Source organism: Malaclemys terrapin, chromosome 20 (genome assembly GCF_027887155.1).
Source record: "Malaclemys terrapin pileata isolate rMalTer1 chromosome 20, rMalTer1.hap1, whole genome shotgun sequence".
Classification (NCBI taxonomy): domain Eukaryota; kingdom Metazoa; phylum Chordata; order Testudines; family Emydidae; genus Malaclemys; species Malaclemys terrapin.
In genome coordinates this window covers 18475605-18492099 of record NC_071524.1, presented here as the reverse complement: position 1 = coordinate 18492099, position 16495 = coordinate 18475605, and the positions used below count along the sequence as shown (strand labels likewise).

The 16495-nt window shown below is 63.8% G+C and overlaps 1 protein-coding gene across 1 annotated transcript; it reads left to right on the top strand.

The window, feature by feature from the left end:
- The first annotated feature begins 5066 nt into the window (after window positions 1-5066).
- SPINT2 (serine peptidase inhibitor, Kunitz type 2) lies at window positions 5067-16039 on the top strand. The gene is made up of 6 exons (XM_054009644.1): window positions 5067-5190; window positions 11738-11908; window positions 12367-12426; window positions 13546-13716; window positions 13861-13902; window positions 14201-16039. The coding sequence occupies exons 1-6, from the start codon at window positions 5067-5069 to the stop codon at window positions 14365-14367; spliced, it is 735 nt and encodes a 244-aa protein (XP_053865619.1). The 3' UTR covers window positions 14368-16039.
- Window positions 16040-16495: the final 456 nt, after the last annotated feature.

The following is a 16495-nucleotide window of genomic DNA, read 5'->3' as shown; positions in this document are numbered from 1 at the left end:
GGGTTTTCCCAGGCTCAGCCCGGGCACTGGGTGGCAGCCCCCAGTGCCTAGGCCTCTGGGCAGGTCTCATGTGGGAGGCTGGCAGGGTTCTCAGTCAGGCTGGGTCCTTGCTCTGCTGTGGCTCCCGGTCTCCCCTGAGTCCTGGCAGGTGGGGAAGGGAGGTGCGGAGACAACCCCCAGCGTTCGCTGTGTGAGGACACTTTGCACCCGGGGAAGGTTTGGGCTCTGGTGACGTGCCCCGGGTCACGCAGCCAGTCTGGGGAGGCAGGGAATTGAAACCCGGCTACCTGCTCCCCAGGCCAGCATCCTAACCACTAGACTATGCTTCCTCTCTGCAGCGGTTGGTGTCAGGTGCTTGCCCAGTGTTGTGGCAGAGCTCTGGGGAGCCCCCAGTCCTCCCAGAGAGCACTCAGTTGCCGTACGCCCAGGCGCGCCCCGAGAGAGGCAGGGCCATGCCCACAGGCAGGCAGGGCAGGGGATCTGATCTCGGTCCCCTGCGGTCCAGGTGAGTGCCCCGGCCACGGCCCCGTCAGCGCTTCCCCTGGGCTGGGTGAGCTGCGCAGGAAAGGAGAAGTGACCTGGCCCCAAACGTTAATTTGCATCGAGATGGTTCCGCTGCTTCCATCTTCGCGCCATTTTCTCCTCTCTTCCCCTGACCTCGGGAACTGGGACCGTCTCCGGGGCAGGGCCGCCCAGAGGATTCAGGGGGCCTGGGGCAAAGCAATTTCGGGGGCCCCTTCCATAAAAAAAGTTGCAATACTATAGAATAGTATATTCTCGTGCCCCACCCCGGGACCTCTGCATGTGTTCATTGTTCCACCCCCATCACTAGCCAGTGGAAAGCCAGAGCCCTCACCCCCGTCACTAGCACCCCCTCTCCTCCGGGACAGCATCGGCTCTGGGTCGCTCGCAAAGGCCCGAATTCAGTACCCAGCCTGTTGTGTTGCCTGCAGTGCAATGAATGGGCCAGAGAGTCCCAGGGGCGACGGGACCTTGGCACTGTGCAGTTACACCCAGGGCAGGGGTTCGCGCAGGGAGACGCAGCCTGCTCGGTCCCATGGCAAAGGCACGGCTGCAGCAGCGTGTACAGATTCAGAGGCCGCTGAAGATGGTCTCAACTGTCCTTTCACTGTCGTTAAAGTCCATCCCTGCTTCTCCTAAGACTAAACACGCTAAGGCCAGGCAAAGGCAGAGAAGAACAGTGACGTGAGAGAGAGACCCGGGCGTCTGTCTCCACTGCCGACTCTCATATGCAACCTCAGCGCTGGAGAAACACGGGCCCAGGCCGTGGTCTGACCAGCCGCGCCGAGACCTGGCAAACTCATACCAACATGGGCTGTTTAGGGTGTTGCTTTGAACTGCCTCTCTGGGCACAGGCTCACAGCAGCCCTGGTGGACAGACAGGCCCGGCCGGCTCAGACAGGATCTTAGGAACCAGAGAGGAAGAAATACACTGAGGAAGACAAACAAAACCAAGGGAGGGGGAGGCAGCTGCAGGAACCCCAGTCTCATGGTCCAGGAGGCGTTTAGAGAGTTAGCCGGAGCTGCCAGAGGGGACAATCGCATCTCTGGCCTGGCCTGGCCAGGACATCTCAGGACTCGGATGGTGAAGGTGCCATGGCTCCAGGTGGGGTGCGGGGTGAGGGAGGACGGGCAGGGCTGTGTGGGTGAGGGCTGCGGGCAGGGTGTGGGGGTGAGGAAGGACAGGCAGGGCTGTGGGGGTGAGGGAGGACTGTGGGGGTGGCTGGGCACCTGGACTCCTGGGTTCTCTCCTGGCTCTGAGAGGGGAGTGGGGACTAGTGGTTAGAGCGGGTGATCAGTGATTGTCACCCAGCGCTAGGCAGGTGCCAAGTTCTGTCCCGAGCTCGGAGAGAAGAAATTCTGCTTCTTTCCAGCCTCCCCTCCCTCATTTCAATCCTCCCCCCGCAGTCTCTTTCAAGGTCCCCAGAGCGGGGAGGGGCAGCATAGTCCAGCCTCCCCATTTGTCGTCCACCAATTAAGCCTAGTTTCCAATGCACCAGTTTTGGCCCATTCATTTTCCGTCCCGTTCTCCTTTGTTTACCGAACACAATCTCCACACCGGCCTTGGCTGGGACCCGGAGACGTTTCTGTTTGGCCCAGCCCAGTCTGTGCGTCTCCCCTGTGCACCTTGCCCCTGACTCAGCCTTTCCTGTCACGGGCGACTCTGCCCTTCGGAAGCTCTCCCCGCGGTTCAGCGGCGGCTCCCGAGCCCGAGCGACCCAGTTATCGGCACAGGCCGCGGCCGGCAGTGGGGTCGAGGGTCTTTTTGCGGGATCGGGCCCCGTGTTGCTGATGGTTCCACGAGCCCAAACAGAACCCCCCTGCTGCCCTCTGGTGGGGGAGGGAGGTCACAGCATCGAGATGGGACGGAGCTGAGGCGAAATCCGGCCGCCCACTTGTGGGACTCTGGTGCGACTCTGGCTGCAATGGCAGGTGTCTGTCACCACTAGGGGGCACCACCCCGGCCCAGCTCTGGGTCAGGGAGACGGCCTGGACCAGGTGGGACGGGGGAACTGGGCTGTGCGAGCTCTGGCTGGCTCAGGGGGTGGGGGTGGGACACGGGGGCGCCGATTCTCCTTGGGCAACGGGAAAACAAATGTCATTAACCACCATCCTGCCGGCTGGCATGGTCCACGGGAGAGCTTTAGCGCCTCTCCTGCCTAGACCGTCCCTCGTTTGCCTCCAGCTCGTTAGGCCCGGGTGTAACTCCCTGGCCCCAGCTCAGAGGCGGCCTGGGGCTGGGCCGGCTCTGGGCGCGCTGGAGACAGTCGGTGGGGTGGCAGGTCCGACTGGCCAGAGGCTGCAGAAATGTGGCCTGAGACTCGTTACAGCCCTTATCTGGAAGCGGCTCGACTCTTTAACATGCACATCTCCCGCCAGGGGGTGAGGCCTGCCGTTTCCCCAGGAGCCCTGGCCAGTTATCGCAGCCGGGGGCCATCTCCCCTAGGAACGCCGCCCTAAGCAACACCCCGGGTGCTTTAACCAGCCTGAATTTAAAGGGGCTTCGTCAGGTCTCCACTCAGGCCCGAGGGGAAAGACTTGTCCAGGTTTGGGTGCCGCGCTGGCAGCTGCGCATAAGGTCCCTCTTCAGGGCAGGGACCGGTTTGTGCAGGGCCTGGTCTGTGGCTGAGGCCCCAGGCTCTCCAGAGACACACCTAGTCACAGCTCGGGGGAGGCTGCCAGCCAGGGCGAACCAGCGCTGGGTATTGCACCCGCAGGGAAAAGAACCTCCCAGACCAAAACACGGACCAGAAACCCTCTTCCTGCGCCAGAAACCCCCCCCACTCCCAGCCCCCCGCTCTGTCCTCGACTGGCTGCCAGGTGCGATCCAGCAGCCGGGCCGGGGGCATGCGGGGGCATGAGCCCCCCAGTTCATGCCAGGCTCCCGCTGGGGCAGGGTCTGTGATTCTGGGCGGGGGCAGGAGGGGTCACCAATGCGTCAGCGACTTTTTTTAAAGCTGGGGGTGTTAGAGCCATAAAATGGCAATAACCTGGGGAGGAGGCCGAGCCCGAGTCAATCATTGACCCTCTTTGTTCCACAGCCCTGCCTGTCCTCCCTCACCCCCCGCAGCCCTCACCCCTGCCTGTCCTCCCTCACCCCCCCACAGCCCTCACCTCTGCCTGTCCTCCCTCACCCCCCACAGCCCTGCCCGTCCTCCCTCATCCCCCAGCCCTGCCCATCCTCCCTCACCCCCCGCAGCCCTGCTCGCAGCCCTCACCCCCGCAGCCCTGCCTGTCCTCCCTCACCCCCCGCAGCCCTGCCCGCCCTCCCTCACCCCTCACTGCCCTGCCCATCCTCCCTCACCCCCACAGCCCTGCTCATCCTCCCTCACCCCCCGCAGTCCTGTCCGTCCTTCCTCACCCCCCAGCCCTGTCCCTCCTCCCTCACCCCCACTGCCCTGCCTGCAGCCCTCACCCCCGCAGCCCTGTCCATCCTTCCTCACCCCCCGCAGCCCTGCCCGCCCTCCCTCACCCCCGCAGCCCTGTCCATCCTTCCTCACCCCCCGCAGCCCTGCCCGCAGCCCTCACCCCCGCAGCCCTGCCCGCCCTTCCTCACCCCCCAGCCCTGCCCGCAGCCCTCACCCCCGCAGCGCTGGCCATCCTTCCTCACCCCCCAGCCCTGCTCATCCTCCCTCACCCCCCGCAGTCCTGTCCGTCCTTCCTCACCCCCCAGCCCTGTCCCTCCTCCCTCACCCCCACTGCCCTGCCTGCAGCCCTCACCCCCGCAGCCCTGTCTGTCCTTCCTCACCCCCCGCAGCCCTGCCCACAGCCCTCAGCCCCGCAGCCCTGTCCGTCCTTTCTCACCCCCCGCAGCCCTGCCCGCAGCCCTCACCCCCGCAGCCCTGCCCGTCCTCCCTCACCCCTCACTGCCCTGCCCATCCTCCCTCACCCTGCTCCCCGGGAGGCTCCCTGCGCCTTGGCACCGGGTGCTGCGGGGTGCCAGGCTGGGCGGTGCTTTGGGGGGACTGGAGTTCGGGGGGCGGTTGCAGAACTGGGAGGCGGGTCCCAGACCCCCAGGGTGGGGGGGCCATAGGCCCCATTTCCCCTCAGAACGTGCTTGGGGGGGGGCTGGAGTTCGGGGGGCGGGTGCAGAACTGGGGGGCGGGGGTCCCCCTGCAGCCCCCGGCACGGGGGGGCCATAGACCCCCGCTGGCTTTGGGGGGTTTCGGCACAAATTGGGGCCGCGGGCAGCTCAGTGCGGGGGGGCCGCTGCAGCCCCCGCCCCCCCCCGTGCGGCCCCACTGACCCCCCCGCCCGGGCTCGGACCCGCTCCCGCTCCCGCCGCCCGCAACCGGCCCGAAGGGCGGAGGGGAGCCCGCCCCGTATGCAAACGAGTGGGCGTGGCCTCCCCGTGCTGGGGGCGTATCCCAGGTGAGGGCGGCTGCGATTGGGTATTCGCGGGGGGCGGGGCGGGAGCCCACCTGTGTGACGCGCCGAGGCGGGGCGGCGCGGATTGGTCGCGCTGCGCGAGGGGCGGGGCTCACCTGCGTGACGCGCGCGGCCGGGGCCGGGCCGGGCTCAATCGCCAGGAGCCGCTCGCGGGGATGGGGCGCGCGGGGCTGGTGCTGCTGCTGCTGCTGCTCGCCGCGCTGGGCGCCGCCGCCCGGGGCCACGAGGGGTCGGGGGAGCCCGGGGGGAGCCCCGCGCCGGGGCCGCCGCTGCTGCCGGGTAAGGCCGGGGGGGGCTGGGCGGACAGGTGGGGGGCGGGGAGGGGAATTGGGGGGCTGGGCGGGGAGGGGTGGTGGAGCTGGGCGGACGGGGGGGGCGGGGAGGAGAATTGGGGGGCTGGGCGGGGAGGGGTGGTGGAGCTGGGCGAACAGCTGTACGCGGGGGTTGGGGTGGGGGCAGTGTGAGAAGGGCCGGGGGGGGGCTGAGCGGGGCTGGGGGTTGCGCTGGGGGACCCTGGGAAGACTTGGGGGGTGTTAGGAATGGGGGGCATGTGAGGGAGTGGCTGGGGGCCCGTGGGGAGGATCTGGGGGTGCGCTCGGGGGTTGCTGGGGATCTGGGATCCCTAGGGGTGTAGGCTGAAAGGGGACATTGCTCATTGACTCCCCCTGGCTGTGGGGCGCAGAGCGGGTCTGTGACGGGGGAGTGGGGGCGTCTGTGACCTCAGTTGCTGCCCCGGCAGCCTCCAGGATCCCAAATCTTGGGGCGCTGCGTAGCCAGGGGCGTGGATCGCTGCCCCTCCCCCAGTCCCTAGCTCTGCTGCTGGGTTTTTAACACCTGTGTAATGTACTTCCTGGACAGGCTCTTTGCCAGGCACGTTACACCCCCCCACACACACACACACACACCCACACATACACACGGGCTGCGGGAGCCTCGCGTGGCTGGGGTCTCCAGCAAAAGGGAGCCAGTCTTGATCCTGGGTGGGGGGTTTACACACCAGCCAGCCCACCCCGGCTTAGTGAGACTGTCTGGAAAAACCTCCTGGCAAGTGGTGGATGTTCCCTGGCGCTGTGCAGCCAGAGGGGTGGGTGTGAGAGTGACTCCGAGTCCCAGGACACTGGCAGGGTGTTTGCTCTAGTGTCTCTGCCTGCTGGCCTCCCACCCCAGAAGTGGCTGCACCTCGCTGGGGTTTAATAGTTTGTTCCTGCCTTTACATTGCATTCTCTGGCGGAGAGGCTCAAAGCTCTTCACTGAGGCTAGGTGTCCTGTAAGATCCCTTCACTGCCCCACCCGTGGGCCGGGATCTCACCGTGCTAGGGGCTGTACAAACCATGAAAAGGTGCCACCTGCCCCAAAGAGCTGGTCTCCTGTCCCTAAGGTGGGGTGGTAGAGCTGGGACCTGAACCCGGGAGTCCTGGCCCCCATGCCTGTGCTTTCACCACTAGGCCGGGTAACCTCTGTGTTATGCAGTGGTGGTGTAGCCCTGTGGGTCCCAGGATATTGGAGAGACAATGGGTGAGGTCATGTCTGTTTATTGCACCAGCTGCTGCTGGTGAGAGAGCCAAGCTGGTAACAGATATGACCTCGCCCACCTTGTCTCTGGGCTCTAGAAAGGGGCATTCTCATGCTCCGCTCCTCCCTGGGGGCGGATAGGATCAGGTTTCAATAGGAGCGCGCCTGCCCTCCCCTGTAGCTAGCCTGAGTTACAGCAGCGGTTCTCAACCAGGGTGTGCTTACCCCTGGGGGTACCCAGAGATCTCCCAGGGGGTACAGCAACTCATCTAGATAGCGGCCTAGTTTTACAACAGGCTACGTGAAAAGCCCTAGTGAAGTCAGTACACACTGAAATTTCACACAATGACTTGTTTATACTGCTCTATGCACTATCCAGTGACGTGCAAGTACCATATTTCTAATCCAACCGATGTATTGTATAATTATATGGTAAAAGTGAGAAAGTCAGCAATTGTTCAGTACTAGTGTGCTGTGCCACTTCTGTATTTTTATGCCTGATTTTGTAAGCAAGTAGTTAAGTGAAGTGAAACTTGGGGTACGCAAGACACATCAGCCTCCTGAAAGAGGGACAGGACTCTGGAAAGGTTGAGTGCCAGTGGCTTACAGTTGTCAGGAACTGTGTCCTGGGCACAGAGCTCCCTTTGTGACCACTTCCCCCCCCCACACACACGGGGTTGGCACACCAGAACTTGCTGCAAAGTCTAGTTGTTAGAGGGGCTGGAGAGAAAGGGACGATGGTGCGGCTCTCGGAGGTAGGATCAGGTTACCTGGGCCAGTCACATCTGGGTGCGGGGGAGCCAAGGGCCAGGCTGCAGGGGAACTGAGCAGCGCAGACCCTGGGGCTAAGAGGAGAAGAGGGTGCCGGAGCCTGCTATTTCCCTGGTGTAGTGTGCGACCCTCTGTAACCCAGAACCATCCTGGCCCCCACGGTGTAAAGATGGCTCCACCACCCTCCTCCTGCTCTGACTCTGAGCTGATTGAAGGTCATTGGCCTGGAGCAGGGAGCTTTCTGCAGCTTCCTCTCCCCACCCCACATCCACCTTGTCAACAAAACAACTTCCTGGTGAGCGCAGGCTGCGGCCCGGCACTGGCTGCGTCTCTCAAGGCTACTTGCTGTGGGTGAGCTCACCCTGCACCAGTGCAACCCAAGTGGTGAATTCAAACGGGGCGCGTGAAACCCGTGCAACCCTCAGGGTGGCTGCTCCGATTTGGGTTGAAGAACAGCTTGTTGGTGCTTAACCTAACGCTGTTCCCGCCGGCTAGAGGAAAGCTGAGGACCCACGCAGGTTTGCGCTGTTCAACGGACTTGGGTTTTAAATCGATGTAAATGGCATAAATTTCCCCCTGTAGACAAGTCTGTTCTGAGGGTGTGATGTGCAGAGGCACAAAGGGGCCCGGGAACGCGATCGCTCCCCAGAGCTAAAACTGGGGGGTGGCAAAGATGAAGGGACTTGCCCTGCACTGAGGCCGTGTGGTCCGGAGACTTGGGCCCTGCCGATTCAGGGTTGTCTGAAGAATTTCAGTGGGGCTGTGCGAGCGGGGCCGGCTGTGCGAACACAGAGCAGGAGGATCTTCTGCAGCGGCTGCCTCTCCAAACCCTTCCCAAGTGCTGCTAGTGCCGTAGCTGTTCTGTGCCCTGCGCAGGGCTCACCTCCCGGTCACGGCTCAGGGGTTATGTCCCGTGTTTCTCCAGGCCAGGGCAGCTCCATTTCTGGCCTTGGGGCAGAGAAACTTGGCGGGCCGAGTCTCCTTGTGCTGTCGTTTACCCAGTGCGAAAGGCCGCCGTTCTGACACGGGCTGCTTTATGCCTGCTCTGCAATGGGTTAAACGCCTGCACAAGGTGCAGGGCAGCGGAAGTGGTGCCCACGGGGCTGGCAGCTCACTGTAGCTCTATGAGCGTCTGGAGCCTGGCGTGTGACCCCCTCTCCCCTGGCTCGTCAGCGGTGCCTGTGCCAGCTGTGGGAATGAGCCCGCCGTGACTCATGAGGCGGATGTGAACCTGCCCTGCTGAACTGCTGCTCTCAAACCACAGAGGCCTGTCTGGGGAGGGCGTGTGCTCGGGGTCACAGCAAGGTGGTAACTACGCTGCTGCGATGTGATGTCTCAATTGCTGGCCGGTCTCTGCCCGGTCCAATGGCAGGTCACACGCTTCCGGAGGGGCGGGGAGGGGTGTGTGAGAAACTCCAGCAGGTAAATACTCACTCAAATACCCGCCTGTCTATTGGCAGGGAGGCAGCAACGTGCATTTAAACTTGGCCGGGCACGCTGGAGTGGCCTCTGATGGGAATAGAATTGATTCTTTGTAATCGCCCCCTGGTGCTCGGTGCTGTACACTCCTGGGACCTGCCCACACCAGTGGGTCACAGGGCGACACAGTTCCTAGCCCAATGAGGTTACGGTCTGATCAGTGGCTCAAAACTTCCTCTCTCAGGTCCTATGTGTCTGGGATCATAGAACAAAACCCTCAGCAAACAGGTTCACAGTCTCCCCCGCCCCCCCTTGTGTCTGGAGCCGAGTGAATCATCGCTCCTCTCCATGACTCCCTCTGTTCCAAGGAAAGAGGAGGAACTCAGTGGAGCTGGGCTCCTGTTGGCAGCGGGAAGTAAACGAGTGTGCGCCGGGGTCAAGTCCTGCCAGCAGTGGGCAGAGTGTGCTGGACACCAGCCCAGTGAGCTCTGGTGCATTGAAAAGCCTGCCAGGCTTTTCCGAACAAACCCCTGGCAGCTTCAGTCGAAGGTCCCGATCCTGCGATTAGCGCCACCCAGGAGCAGAAAGTGTCACCGCGGCTCCCTTGCCGAGATCGGGGCCAAGGGGAGCCGGGAGCTGGGGCTTTCCCGTGCGTCCTGCCTCTCTGCCTTGCTCCCTCTGAGCTGCAGTGGGACAGGGAGGGGGAGCTGAGGCCAGTGGGTTGGATCAGGCCCCTGGGAGGGGACTGCTTTGGGGCAGGGGGTGTCTCTGGGTTCGTGGGGGGCCCTGGTCTAGGACTGAGGCTCCGAGGCGCTACCCCAGTGTAAATAATGGCACCAAACACCCGCAGCCAATGCAGCGTCCTGGGGTTCGGGTTATTGCGTCTCGCTGCACAGCCGCTGCTCGGGTGTGAGCCAGAGTGAAACTGTGGGTGGCAGAGCCGGTCCAGCCTGTTCTGGGTGACTCACCGAAGGCTCTGGCCGGAACAGCTTGTGCTGGGAACAGGTCTTGGGGGGGGCTCCTGTTGCCCTGCCTGGCACCCGCAGCGCTGGAGGTGTCATGGGAGACTCGAGCTTCTGAATCTAAACACGGAACTTCCCACAGCTTCCTCCCCTCCCCGGCTCCCTGATCAACCAACCGAAGGGCTGGCGCATGGGGCCCCACGGAGGCCTTCGGCTGCCTGCCCTGGGAGCTGCGTGACGGGCTTGTCTTGTCTGGCAGAATATCTGGGCATGGGAAACTGCTTTGATCCCTTTCTTTTCTAACTCCTCCCTCCTCTTCCCAGTCCCATGGGCACAGGGACACTGGCTGAGGGGCTGGGCACAGAGACTTGTTTCATTGCTACCTGCCTTTTAAAGGGGACTTACAAAGGGGGGGGACGGGACTGAGCCTGAGTCTTGCTTTATGGTGGCTGGAGCCGGAAAGGGTTAAAATAAACAAATGACTGCTCACAGCTTGGCATGTGGCAGGTGCTTGGGGAAGTGAGGTCTGACCTACCGAGATCCAAGGGATTTTTATGGGGCCTGTTCAACTCTGAGAATAAGCAGTGGGGACCCCCCCAGGGAGCTGGGACGCAGAGTCTGTTAGCTGGCAGCTTTCCTGCCTCTTGGGGGAGGAGCGTGTTGTAAACAGGCCAGGACCTCGGAGCCTCTTGGGGGTTGCTGTTGTATTGGAGAAAGCTGGTCAGGTTTGCATCTGGGCAATTCAGGGCTGTTCCCGCGCTGGTGGCCTCTGAACGTGCAGCCCCTGGCGCAGGGATTGCACAATGCCTCTTGACGGGGGATTTATGTGAACAAGCGTGGCTCTGTCCAGGCGGGAGGGGCCTTGCTGTGGAAGGATTGCTGGCTCCTTTGCCCGCTGGGTGTCTGACACCCCCGTGCTCTGTCCCAAGCAAGACGAACACGCTGGTGTGCTGCTTGCCTCCCAGCCCCGTGGGGTGACCCTAGGGCCGCCCTTCTGCTTTGCTTGTCTGGATAGCGCAGCTGCTGGTTTGGGGGGGGTGCAGCGAAACGCCAACGCTGCTCCGGCTGCATGCGGGCTCTTCGGCTCCCCACAGCACGGTGGGGCTCGGACCAGGCACTGACAGGGGAGGGGACAGACGAGACCTGGTTCCACCTTGGCCTTTTCAGAAACAACACAGAAAGGAGGGTGGGCAAACCCTGAACAGCCGCTCTGAGCCTTTCCTGCTTTCCCCTCGGCCTCCTGCCAGGCCTTTGCTAAATCCCTGTTTACCAACCGCAGGGCTGAAACCACGGGACCGGGTGTGGAACCAGGAAGCACTTGGGGTGTCTAATTTAGAAACTGCTTTGCAAGAAGTGCTCTGAAAACAACAAAGCGTGGAGCCAGCCAGAGTGCCTGTGGGGGGCAGCCCCCCACCGTTACTCGCAGCCCTGGAGAGCGCCGGGGTTCTTGGCACACCCTGGCCCTGGGCTCCACCCTGCAGAGCGACGTGGGCTGAAATGCTGCAGCTCTGGCCCCGTTCTCGGCTTGGCATCCCAGGCAGTCGGTTGCACCACATGCTGATTTGCTAGTCCCTGGCGTCCAGCACTCACTTCGCTCTAGCGCAGGGGTCTCAAACGTCCTGGCACTGCGACCCCCTTCAGACAACGACAATTACCACCTGGCCCCAGGACTTCACTGCCCTGGGTGGGGGGGATCAGAGCCACGGCCCAAGGGCTTCGGCCCCGGGCCCCAGCAAGTGTAACACCAGCCCTGGTGACCCCATTAAAACTGGGTCCCAACCCACAGTTTGAGAACCGTTGCGCCAGCGTGTGCCAAACCCCAGCGGATGGGAGCAGTTCTGAGTGGCGCTGGCTCTGCAGTGGTTAGATGGCTGCCAAGGGGAAAGCCCCCTCCGTGCAGTGTCCTCTTCGCTGAGCTGTTGCTTCCCGGCCGGCCCCTCGTGCACGGGAGGAGCTCCCTGTAGGCAAAGCCACTTCATTGCCCTGGGTGTGCTGAGCGCGCGGGGGGCCTGCCACGCTGACCCGCTGTTTGCGTAGATTTCCCCATCTGTCGGGCTGGCTGCACTGTGCTGAGATTGCCGGCTGCTGGGGGCAGGGCCTGTCTGGGTTCACCTAGAAACATGAGCTTATCGCTGATGAGACACCTCTGCTTTGGTCTCCAGAGCGCTGCCTCTTGCCCAAGGTGGTGGGCAGGTGCCGGGCCTCCTTCCCGCGCTGGTGGTACAACGCTACAAGCCGGACGTGCCAGCGTTTCACCTACGGCGGCTGTGGGGCCAACCTCAACAACTTCCTGGTGGAGGACGAGTGCCGGGTGACATGCGCTGTGGCCACAGGTGAGGGTGCGGGGGGTCCCGCTGTTGTTTTGGGCTGCGGCCCCGTGTGGTCTGGCTACTGCGTAGCTTGGCGGAAGGTCTAGGGAGCTGTGGGGTGCCTGCCCCTCTTCCTTGGGCTGCTCGGGAGTGGCACACACCTGCCAGGCAGGGACCAAGTGTGGGCAGAACAAGACTAGGGAAGAAAGGTCTCTCACCCCTGAGCTGCTCAGAGGCCCAATGGGGCTGCGCTGGGACTCAGTCTGGGTAATGGACAATAAATGCCCTGGCTCTGTTCAGACTGGGAGCAGCTGGCTGCAGGGAGCCCCGAGCTGGGTGCAAGGCAATAGATCTCCAGGGGCGGAACCTGGAGCCAGTGGGCACTGACGCGGTCTCCTCTAGCGGGCTGGCCTGGTGTAGGGGAAAAGTTTGGCTTGCGCGGTTCGCTCGCAGTGCGGGTCTGACATCCCCTTGATTTCCAGATGGGGAGGACTTGAATGAGATTCCGCAGGCCAGCCAGAGAACAGAGCAGAGTGCAGATGGTGAGCATTGGGCGGTGGGGCTGCCTTCCTGGGGGGAGCCCCTGCCACTTGGGGTTTACTATGATCTGTAGGGACCAATCCTGCTCCCCACCCTGGGACAGAGCCCCCTTGGGGCTCTCCCAGCCCTGACTCTGATAAACGGGACATGCCATGCGGGGCCGGGCGCCTTTCCCATGCGGAGCCTCGAGATAAGCAGCTACCAGGAATGTGACCTCCTGGTGAACCCGGAACATCTGATGGGGGATTGCTCAGCGCCCTGCTGACTGTGGCCCAGCGCTGGTGAACCCCGCAGCCTGTCCAGGGCTGGCGTTCCCCTTAGCCGAGCTGGACTGTGGGCACTGACGGTGGTGGCCTGCCCCGCCCTTCCCAGTGACAGTCAACTGCTGTTCCTCCTGGCCCCTGGCTTCCCATCCCCTTGAGAGACGGGTCTGTGTGTCAGATCTGGAGTCCCTCAGCCCCTCTCCGGCTCTTTTCCTGCCCCCTGAGGTGGGGAGAACGCTCAGGCCGGGGTCGCTGATCTCTCCTCCCCCCGGGGGCTGCCTCGTGCCCTGTGGTGAGTCCCTGAGACGCAGCCTGGACCGACCCCACCTGAGTCTGAATAAGCAGCCAGGTATTGCTGGAGAACAATCGGTAACGGCCGCCATCGGCCCCGAGCTGCTCCCGTGTGACCGGCGCGGCTCCGCAGCATCCAGTCCAGTGCTCTGGGGCTGAGTGGGGGCGTAAAAGCCGCCCCGGTGCCTCTCCTTAGGCGGGGCACATGGGCAGCGCTTAGGGCCTGAGATCCGCGGCTTTGAGTCCTTGTGCCTGGCGCAAGTCTGCAGAACGGGAGTGGGGGCCATGAAGGACTGAGGCACACAGGGGGCTGCAGGGCTCAGTAGGGACCCGCCCTGCAAAGGGGGCTGGAGCTGGTTCTGTGGCAGCTCTGGGTGTTGGATCGGCTGCTGCGAGGGGCCGGCCTGGAACCCCCTGACGTGCCCGTTCTCTCTCTCTCCCCCTCACAGAGGAGGGGGGCACCTCCTTGTAAGGCGGCCCCGGTGCTGTGGGGCAGTGCCCTCTCGCTGTGGGGCAGGGAGTGGGGAGCCAAGGCCCTGCGTTAATGCGCTGACCTCTCGCCCCCAGAGTCCTGTGCTGCGCCCCGCCTGACCGGCCCCTGCCGCGCTGCCTTCCCGCGCTGGTACTACGACCCGGCCGCCCGGGCCTGCAGGCAGTTCATCTACGGGGGCTGCAAAGGGAACAAGAACAACTACCTGCAGGAGGAGCTGTGTCTGCGCCAGTGCAGTGGGGCCGCAGGTGAGGGGGGCGCTGGGCCAGGCCCTTGGCTGGCCGCTGACCCTGGGAGTTGGAAGATGCTGAAGGCTGCGGCCGGTGGGGGGCCAGGCAGGGAAGGGGCCGTCTAGGGTGCAGCCCGTCTCAACTCGCTTTTCTCTCTCGCAGGGGGTGCTGAGGGGCCCGAGCCGGGCGTTCACTCCAGCAGAGGTAAGCGGCGCTCGACCCCTCTGTCTGCCATGTGGTCTGGGTGGGATCCCCTTGGCCGGCTGGCTCCCCCTGGGCCTGGGGGTGGGGACATGGCAGAGCCGTGCCCTGGCTCCAGCTGGGGTCTCCCCATGCCTTGGCTGGGCCAAGCCCCTGCTGGGAGGGGTCTGGGCCGCGGACGCAGGGCAGGAGTCTGCCCTCAGCAGCTGCCACGTATTCCCGGCTCTGCTCGGCAGGGCCTGGTGGGGACTCGCCGCAGGCTCCGAACCCTGCGGCTCACCTGGCCCTCTTCTCCCCGCAGTGGTGGCCCTGGCCGTGCTGCTGGCCATCCTCGTCGCTGTCCTGCTGGGCTCCGTGGTCGTCTTCTTCGTCTGGCTGTGCAGGAGGAACCAGGAGCTGTCTCTGAGTGTTCCCTGGAGCCCCCTGGACGACAAGGAGTACCTGATGGGCAACGCCTACACGCTGTGAGGCCAGGCAGCCGGCCCATGGGCTGCCCCTGCTCCGCTGGGCTCCGGCCGGGACCTGGGCCTCGGCCGCGTGTACCTAGCAGAGAGTGACTGGAGCTGGGTGTGTGGGAATGTCCCTGGGTTATAAACTCCCCGCGCCAGCAACTGCTGCGTGTTTGTGTCCCAGCCACCCGGGCGGGGCCTTCGCTGCACCCAGGCCTCTTTCTCAGGGGCTTGCTTCCATTTTTTTTAAACTTTTTTTTACCAGAATAATTAGTGTGAAGCCTGCTAGTGGCAGATGCCTGGGGTCTCAGACACCTGCCCATCCGTCCGCAGCCAGCAGGGCCTCGCGGGGGCCGTTTCTCTGCTTAACAAGCCTTTAGAATCGGGGGGTGGGGGGGTTCGGTTGGGAGAGATTTAAATAGCCAGCTCCCCGAGTGCCAGCCGCATGCTGCCCGTGCCTGCCCGCGGGGCCCCGTTCCCTAGAGCGCGGAGCGGCCGCTGGGGGTCCCACCCTGCGGGGCTGCTCAGGGAGTTGGTAGCAGGATGTCCCCAGCATGGGCGGTGTCTGGAGCCGGCAGTGCAGGGATAAATGCACAGCGGGGGGTGTGTGTGTGGGGGGGGGGAGCTGTGTGCCCCCCAGGCAGGGGGTCTGGAATTCTCTGAGCAGCCTGCCCAGTCCCCAACCGCCCCCCTGCTCTGCCTCCTGGTGCCACTGACCAGCTGATCTGCCTGGGGGACCCCATCTCCCCATGGCCCCGAGGCACCTATAGGGTAGCTCCTCCCCAGCGTGGCAGGGACATGGGGTCATGGGATTGGGGCGGCAGCACCGTGGCTGCGGGTGGGGTGGGTGACCCAAACCCTGGCCCTGTAACCTGGCGTAACGCCCTAGGACAGAGCTCCTGGGCTGGAGGGGTCCGGCACTGCCTGGGCCCTGGCTTCCCTGGGGGTATGTTTCCCCCTTCCTACCACATGTTTGAGCCGCGCCTAGCCCAGCAGCTGTGGCTGTAGCACTGATACAGGCAGCCGCTTGCTTGAGACCAAATCCCTGCCCCGCGGGCTCCCAGGGATGCTGAGGGGGACCAGCTGGAGTTCCCTCCTGCCTGGTTCTCCCACACCGCTGGGAGTGTGTGGGACACAGGCCCTGTTAACTCTGCAGCCATGGGGCTGTCACCTGCCCTCAGGGCAGCCGGAATAGGGGCGAGGGCAAGTCCAGGCTGGGGATTCTAGCAACGCTGCCCTGTCCCTGCAGAGCCGTGCTCCTGGTCCGTGGTCGAGCAGGGCAGTTCTGGCCTGCAGGCCACTCCACTGGCCGGTACTAACCAGAGCTGGGTGCAGCCCACACTCAAATGCCTTGCCATGGCATAAACCTCATTGAAACACACTAGGAACCCATCTGGCTCGGTCTCCGCAGAGTTGGGACTGGGGGGCGCTCACTCCCCACTTTCAGCTCTGCCTCCCCTCGGTGTCTGACGCCAGCCAGCACCTGGGCCCCTAGCAGCTGCCCGGCTCTGGGCAGGGCCTGGTCTAGTGTCTGAGCCCCATGTCGTGGGTGTCGCTGGCAGGGTCATTTTATAGTGTGGGACGTAGAGCTCGCCCGAGTGCGAGGGGCAGAGTCTGGGCACTCGGCCAGGCTAGCTGTTAAATTTGTTTTTTACACTGAGATTTCTTTGAATAAATGAACAAAGGAAACAGTTCTGCTCCTGTGCCTGTCTTGAGCCGGGGCCTGGCCCTACCCGAACGCCTGTGAACGTCACTCCAAGCGGGTCTGCACACGCTGTAGCGCTTTAATGAGGCTGCTCTGAGGGCACAGGAGAGCCCACCCTCACCCCCCCACAGGATTAGCCCTCCCAGCCCTGTAGCGCTGGGGGATCTGGAATCGCTGGGGCCAAGCGTCGCCCGTTGTCTCCCTGCCCAGTCTGGGCTGCAGCGCCAATGCTGGGGCTGGGGGGGCCCCCACAACCCCTCCACATGCAGCACTGGGCGATCAGCTCCGTGAGCAGTGCCAGCCTCTCTCCCCCCCCCCCCGTGTCGCTGCAGGCTACTGGCCCCCCGAGCCCCTGGGCTGGACGGCAGAGCCGGCTGCTAAGAGACACGTGCAGTGCGATGGTACCAGCGATGCAGCCCAGGGCTGGCACCGTGCTGGGTTA